Source organism: Salmo salar, chromosome ssa22 (assembly GCF_905237065.1).
Source record: "Salmo salar chromosome ssa22, Ssal_v3.1, whole genome shotgun sequence".
In the NCBI taxonomy this organism is placed as follows: Eukaryota; Metazoa; Chordata; class Actinopteri; order Salmoniformes; family Salmonidae; genus Salmo; species Salmo salar.
In genome coordinates, this window is record NC_059463.1 from 37660885 (window position 1) to 37668627 (window position 7743).

General features: G+C 39.8%; 1 protein-coding gene across 1 annotated transcript; it reads left to right on the forward strand.

The window, feature by feature from the left end:
* The first annotated feature begins 4805 nt into the window (after positions 1-4805).
* LOC106583556 (translocator protein) lies at positions 4806-6583 on the forward strand. The gene is made up of 3 exons (XM_014167874.2): positions 4806-4981; positions 6026-6164; positions 6404-6583. The coding sequence occupies exons 1-3, from the start codon at positions 4806-4808 to the stop codon at positions 6581-6583; spliced, it is 495 nt and encodes a 164-aa protein (XP_014023349.2).
* Positions 6584-7743: the final 1160 nt, after the last annotated feature.

Here is a 7743-nt window from a genome sequence, read left to right on the forward strand (position 1 = left end):
TGTCCGGGAACTTGCAGGTGCCTTGGTGGAAGAGTGGGGTAACATCTCACAGTAAGAACTGGCAAATCTGGTGCAGTCCATGAGAAGGAGATGCACTGCAGTACTTAATGCAGCTGGTGGCCACACCAGATACTGACTGTTACTTTTGATTTTGACCCCCCCCCCTTTGTTCAGGGACACATTATTCAATTTCTGTTAGTCACATGTCTGTGTAACTTGTTCAGTTAAGGTCTTAATTGTTGAATCTTGTTATGTTCATACAAATATTTACACATGTTAAGTTTGCTGAAAATAAACGCAGTTGACCGTGAGAGGACATTTCTTTTTTTGCTGAGTTTATATCCCTGTATCATCTGCATACATTTGAACTTCAGACCCAGTACAGACAGAAGGCAGAACATTAATGTACAGGCGGAACAGTATTGACCCTTGGGCACGCCCACATAATATGTAAGAGTGGACAACAGTTTGTTTTGACTATTACGCTGATGAGACAGCACCAATTTTTAAAGGTTCTAGATTTGTTAAACAAAAGGTTTATATTTTTGCTAAATTAATGCAACAGGTTGAAATTATTAGATTACTGGAAAGGGGTTACGATTTGTTTATTGTTTATTTTCGGTGACAATTTCACTTAATGAAACATTGTATTATCTGATGTGTTTTGAGTAGGGATTCTTACTTCCGGGACTGAAGGAAGTCCCTTACAGTATGTATGTTAAGGGCTTCTTAGGGATAGGCGTCCCGTTAACGGGACAGTTGTAAATCATGCAGTGCCTTATGTCAACATCGCAGATTTTAAAGAAACAACAAATGTCGGTACATATAAGTGTCTTATATCGGCTGAAAGCTTAAAATCTTGTTAATATAACTGTCCAATTTACAGTAGCTATTACTGCGAAAAAATGCTATGCTATTGTTTGAGGAGAGCTCCTAACAACAAAACACTTTTTTCACCGCGATAGGTTTGATAAATTCACCTCTGAAGGTAAAATGTTTACTTACATTCTGAAATCTTACTCTGATTTATCATCCAAAGGGTCCCAGAGAGAACATGAAGTGTCATTTTGTTAGATAAAATCCTTTTTCATATCCTAAAAGGTCCATATACAGTTGAAGTCAGAAGTTTACATACACTTATGTTATTAAAACTCGTTTTTCAACCACTCCACAAATTTCTTGTTAACAAACTATAGTTTTGGCAAGTCGGTTAAGAAATGTACTTTGTGCATGTCTCCTAGAGATGAACGTACTTTGGTGCGAAAAGTGCAAATCAATCCCAGAACAACAGCAAAAGACCTTGTGAAGATGCTGGAGGAAACGGGTACAAAAGTATATATATATCCACAGTAAAACGAATCCTATGTCGATATAACCTGAAAGGCCGCTCAGCAAGGAAGAAGCCACTGCTCCAAAACCGCCATAAGAAAGCCAGACTACAGTTTGCAACTGCACATGGGGACAAAGATCGTACTTTTTGGAGAAATGTCTTCTGTTATAATGAAACAAAAATAGAACTGTTTGGCCAATAATGACCATCGCTATGTTTGGAGGAAAAAGGGGGGATGCTTGCAAGCTGAACAACACCATCCCAACCGTGAAGCACGGGGGTGGCAGCATCATGTTGTGCGGGTGCTTTGCTGCAGGAGGGACCGGTGCACTTCACAAAATAGATGGCATCATGAGGCAGGAAAATTATGTGGATATATTGAAGCAACATCTCAAGACATTAGTCAGGAAGTTAAAGCTTGGTCGCAAATGGGTCTTCCAAATGGGGCAATGACCCCAAGCATACTTCCAAAGTTGTGGCAAAATGGCTTAAGGACAACAAAGTCAAGGTATTGGAGTGGCCATCACAAAGCCCTGACCACAATCCATAGAAAATTTGTGAGCAGAACTGAAAAAGCGTGTACAAGCAAGGAGGCCTACAAACCTGACTCAGTTACACCAGCTCTGTCAGGAGGAATGGGCCAAAATTTACCCAATTTATTGTGGGAAGCTTATGGAAGGCTACCCAAAACATTTGACCCAAGTTAAACAATTTAAAGGCAATGCTACCAAATACTAATTGAGTGTATGTAAACTTCTGACCCACTGGGAATGTGATGAAAGAAATAAAAGCTGAAATAAATCATTCTCTCTACTATTATTCTAACATTTCACATTCTTAAAATAAAGTGGTGATCCTAACTGACCTAAGACAGGGAATTCTTACTAGGATTAAATGTCAGGAATTGTGAAAAACTGAGTTTAAATGTATTTGGCTAAGGTGTATGTAAACTTCCGACTTCAACTGTAGCATGCACGATCGATTTTGTATTTCCACTCGTTCAATTTGCAAAGAAAGGAATCTGTGAAAATCTAACCCTAAACGTTGTTTCAACCAGTCACAATTCACGTTTGTATGTATTCCTCAGAGATCCTAGAATGTAACCAGACTTCACTATATCATTAGGGGTGTCGTATATCCTATAGGACACCAAATTTGGTCAGAGAACGACGCCTTCATGGCACGCCGATGACGCGGCCGGTCTTCATTTGATCGACTGTATCTTTGTCAAATAAGCACCAATCGGGGTCAAACAAAGCTAGCTAGATCGCCAATGAGCTGGGCTTTATGGGGGTATCCAGACACCCTGTCTCGGTCGCAAAATGTAGGCGCTAACCTTTTGCGACCGCATGCCTTTTCCTTTTGGACAAAAAGTATAAGAATATTCAGAGTTATGAAGTTATGAAAACTGGTTGTTTTGCAAATGTTGAACTTATAATATGGCTACTAATACTGGAAAGCTAAATCAAAGTCCAAGTATACAGATTTGACTCACCTTGTTGTGCTGTGCTCACTTGAGCAGGAAGGTGGCATGGCGGTCCTTCGTGGGCAAATTTTGTCATCAAACTCTGCCATTAAAGTCTGGCATTTTCTGGATTTATGGTGCTTTCAAGACAACTGGGAACTCTGAAAAAAACAAGGTCGAATCATGATGACATCAGTGCTCTTCTGGTCGTAGCTCTTGAAAAGAGGCCCGATTTCCCGATTTACAATTCTGTGTTGGATGACTGTTCAAAACGTATTTTCCCAGTCGAAGCTCATTTTTCCCCGAGTTTACAGTTGCCTTGAACTCACTGAAGTCAAGTTTTCGCAGTTTCGAGTTAACAGTTGCTTTGAGCGCGGCATGGCCAATGTTGAATGTTTATCATTTTAAACTCGGAAAATAGACCCTTAATCTTAGACTTGGGACCACACAGCTACTCCACTGAATAGCAAGCTATTCATTGACAGCACGGCCAATGTTGAATGTTTATCATTTTAAACTCGGAAAATAGACCCTTAATCTTAGACTTGGGACCACACAGCTACTCCACTGAATAGCAAGCTAATGATTGCTTTGCAATGCTTACAGTTAGCCACTGATTCCTTCCAAACCACTCATTGTTGAATTTATGTCCAATGGCCAATGAGCACCGATACGTGTGATCTATAATTTCTCTTCATTATTTCTCTTTTCATGACAAGGAGTAAAAAGGATTTGCCAGTAGATTGTAGATGATGATGACTGCTAACTAAGATTTTGAAAGTATGATGTTGACATGATCCGTCTTGGATGGGCACTTCTAATGTAACTCTATGGCAGCACCCAAAGGGCTTGAATTTTCTAGCTCTACCCTTAGATGCTTGGCGATGATGTAGTGTCCCCATGAGTGACAGAACACTGAGCCAATCACGGCGCAACGCTCCATATTTTCTGCTGGCTTGCCCCACCACCACAGAAAGCACTGAGCTAGGCTGAAACACCTGCATTTCAGAGCTGCCTTACTCAACAAAACAAAAAAGAGACCATGTTTGTATGTGGCTTTATTAACTCACTGATATATACATTTTTTACAAACTGATATGTGACATATACATATTTTTTTTTTGCTAAATATGTGGGTCTCAATACAGGTGGAATGATGGGTCGCCACTGGTGCAGAATATAGTGAAAGTATAATCCTTACATAAGACATTAACAAAAAGATTTAATGTATTCCTTGTCTGTTCTTAACATATGGGTATGATAGGCATTTTTATATCAGAAAATGTCGAGTAAAAAATACTATTTTCAGAACATAAATGGCTAGCCTATTTTCATTCACTATAAAAAATAACAACCCAACAACTTCTCCAAGGTCATGAACAGTCAAAAATCATGTTTTTCTTGAAGTTGGATGATGTTTGGACGAAACCAGATCAAAATATGATGATCCAAAGTATGAAAAATGACTGTTGCTTCTACATTTATAAAGTTTGATCATAAAGTTACTGGTCCCCTCCCCCATGTCAAACACTTGGATTCAGAAGGTGATTTTGGAATGAGATGTTAGACGAGCAGGTGTCCACATACTTTTCACCATGTAGAGTATGTGAAATGGCATCAAATCAATTATGAAGTTTAACAATTTTGAAGTTTCCCTTGAAGTTGCAATAATAGATATCAAATTATAGCCTACTTTTGCAAGTGTAATACATTTTATAGAAAAATAATGAACAGGTTTAACCAGTATATAATTAAGCAATAAGGCCCGAGGGGGTGTGGCTGTTCATAAGCATGACGCAACGCGTCATGATATATTGGCCATATACCACAAACCCCTGAGGTGCCTTATTACTATTATAAACTGGTTACCAATGTAATTAAAGAAGTAAAAATATGTGTTTTGTCATGTACGGTCTGATATACCATGGCTGTCAGCCAACAAAAATTCAGGGCTCGAACAACCCAGTTTATAATGAACTAATCATTAACAGCTCCCTCGCTTCTCCAGACATGTCGTGGCTGCCTATGCTTTGCCTGACTGCCCTGCCTCATCTAGGAGGGCTCTATGGAGGTTACATCACACGCAAGCAGGTGAAGACTTGGTACCCCTCTCTCAACAAGCCACCATGGCGTCCACCCAATTCTGCGATCCCTATAGTGTGGACTACTCTCTACACAGGCATGGAGTGAGTGTCAGACAACATACTCTGCTAGGTTGAAAACAATCACCTATGCCCCTACCGTGTTATCACATTGTAATTACTGTAAGTCAACCAATATGGTACTGTAAATCTACACTGATCTATACTGATCCAAAATATAAACACAACAATTTCAACGACTTTACTGAGTTACAGTTCATATAAGTAAATCAGTCAATTGAAATAAATTCATTATGCTCTAATCTATGGATTTCACATGATTGGGCAGGGGCACAACCACTTGGGAGCCAGGCCCACCCACTGGGGAGCCAGGCCCAACCAATCAGAATGAGTTTTTCCCCACAAAAGGGCTTTATTACAGACAGAAATAGTCCTGAGTTTCATCAGCTGTCCAGGTGCCTGGTCTCAGACGATCCCGCAGGTAAAGAAGCCGGATGTGGAGGTCCTAGGCTGGCGTGGTAACACGTGGTCTGTGGTTGTGAGGCTGGTTGGACGTACTGCCAAATTCTCTAAAATGATATGGTAGAGAAATGAACATTCAATTCTCTGGCAACAGCTCTAGTGGACATTCCTGCAGTCAGCATGCCAATTGCACACTCCCTCAAAACTTGAGACATCTGTGGCATTGTGTTTTGACAAAACTGCACATTTTAGAGTCGCCTTTTATTGTCCCCAGCACAAGTTGCACCTGTGCAATGATCATGCTGTTTAATCAGCTTCTTGATATGCCACACTTCTCAGGTGGATGGATTATATTGACAAAGGAGAAATGCTCACTAATAAGGGTGTAAACAAATTTGTGCACAAAATGAAACACGATTTTTGTGCGTATGGAACATTTCTGGGATCTTTTATTTCACCTCATGAAACATGGGACCAATACTTTACTTGTTGTGTTTATTTTTGTTCAGTATAGATTCTAGAAAATGTATTTTGTTTCCCAACTGAATGTGTTGGAAATCTGCTCCACGCACTTCATTCAGAAAAACATGTTCCCACTTGTTTTATTAAACGGATCATGAAATATGGAACTGACTTGCATCTTATTTTTGATGATCACCCTGATAGGTATGGCTCCTACCTGGTGTGGAAGGAGTGTGGGGGGTTCACTGAGGATGCTGTGGCACTTTTGGGTCTTAACGGGTTGCAGCTGGCTCTCAACTGGTCCTGGACTCCCATCTTCTTTGGTGCACACAAGTTGAAAATGGTGAGCTCTCAGATAATGCAAAGGTTGTGGGCTCATGAACTCATGGCTTCAGGTTTTGGGATAATGGGGAGTTGATGAATAAAAACAAAAAAAGAGCCGTACACTCAATGAGAATTTTCTCGGAATATAATTTTTCCAATAGGTGATCCATAGACACAGTCCATTGTAAAAAGCACCTCCATTCTGCTACAGTGAGTGTGACATGACATACGAGCCATTTTGTGTTGTCTCTCCCCCAGGCCCTCATCAAGATAGTGATGCTGACTGGTGCTGTTGGAGCCACCATGGTATCCTGGTATCCGGTCAATCGCACTGCCAGCCTGCTCCTGACACCCTACCTGGCATGGCTGTGCTTGGCCACCTCCCTCAACTACTGCATCTGGAGAGAGAACCCGGATGGGGATGGAAAGGAGGAGTAGGCAACACTGTATGTGCTGTACTTGGTTTCTCCCAGGTTCTGAAAGATCTTTATTCCTATTGAAATAACTATGTCAGTTGATATTGGCACCAAAATGTGGTCTTACTGGTTGCAGTTATATTAAAAGATTTTTTGCACTGAACCACATTTTCAAAAAATGGCTATACTATGTAGTTGTGCCTACAATTGTATGAGGCAACAATGCTCAACATCAGTAATATGATCTTAATTCATTACATTGCAAAATGATATTGATAATAAAACAATTGTTTAGAAATTGCCATAATACCTCAGAAACATCTACCGTCATTCCTATACGGTTATCAAAAACTCTTTATATTGCATAGCCTTTGTATTGACAGCTCCAAGGTCTAAACAATTAAGGCATTCGTATGCTATTGCGTTTTGTTTTTTTTGTTTTTTACATGAAGTTTTATCCTATAAACTAATCTCCATTGAAGAAATTAGTGCTCGGTTTTTGCAAGATTTCAGAAACCATCTTCACTCTTAAATGTATTCCAATATTTCTGTTGAAGCTTACCATGGCTTTGCAGAGAACTGATTTATCGTGCCAACTCAGTCTTATTACAAGGAAAGTACATGCCAGCAAAGCCTTAAGTACATCAGATTTGAATTACAATTGCCTGTTGTTAAAAATATGTTTTACTTGTCCTGAAGATGGATTCTTCAATTTATGAGAAGTCCGCTACACCGCAAACACTGATTTCTATGATTGAACTTATGCTCTCTCTTTGCACTGGTTTGTTTACTTTGCTTTCTTCCAATAAACAGATTACATAAACCCATGTCTGATTTTATAATATGCACTACTTGTAACTCATATCACCTTAAACTCAACCTAGACGTTGATCTACCCAATGCTAGGGCATTTGAGCAACATCTGTTATATGGAAGATTGCCTGCTCCATGTAAAAAGCTGTGTTTGAATAGCATTTAAAGGCCCAGAGCAGTCAGTGACTTTCCTGTGTCTATTTATACATATTCTCAGAGAGGTTGGAATAATACTGTGGATTTGTTAAAATGATAAGGCCAATAAGAAAAGAGTTCCAAACCGCTCTGCCAATAACAGTTTTCCTTTTTCCCCCTCCCCACTCAGACCACTCAGACAGTCCTAGCAAAATTATTGCTTGAGAAATTGCT

Excerpts from the sequence above, each read along its gene's own strand:
- LOC106583556 (XM_014167874.2), top strand. The coding sequence starts at position 4,806 with ATGTCGTGGCTGCCTATGCTTTGCCTGACTGCCCTGCCTCATCTAGGA. Across the intron at positions 4,982-6,025 it reads ACTCTCTACACAGGCATGGA|GTATGGCTCCTACCTGGTGT; the intron begins GTGAGTGTCAGA and ends TCACCCTGATAG. Across the intron at positions 6,165-6,403 it reads GTGCACACAAGTTGAAAATG|GCCCTCATCAAGATAGTGAT; the intron begins GTGAGCTCTCAG and ends TCTCTCCCCCAG.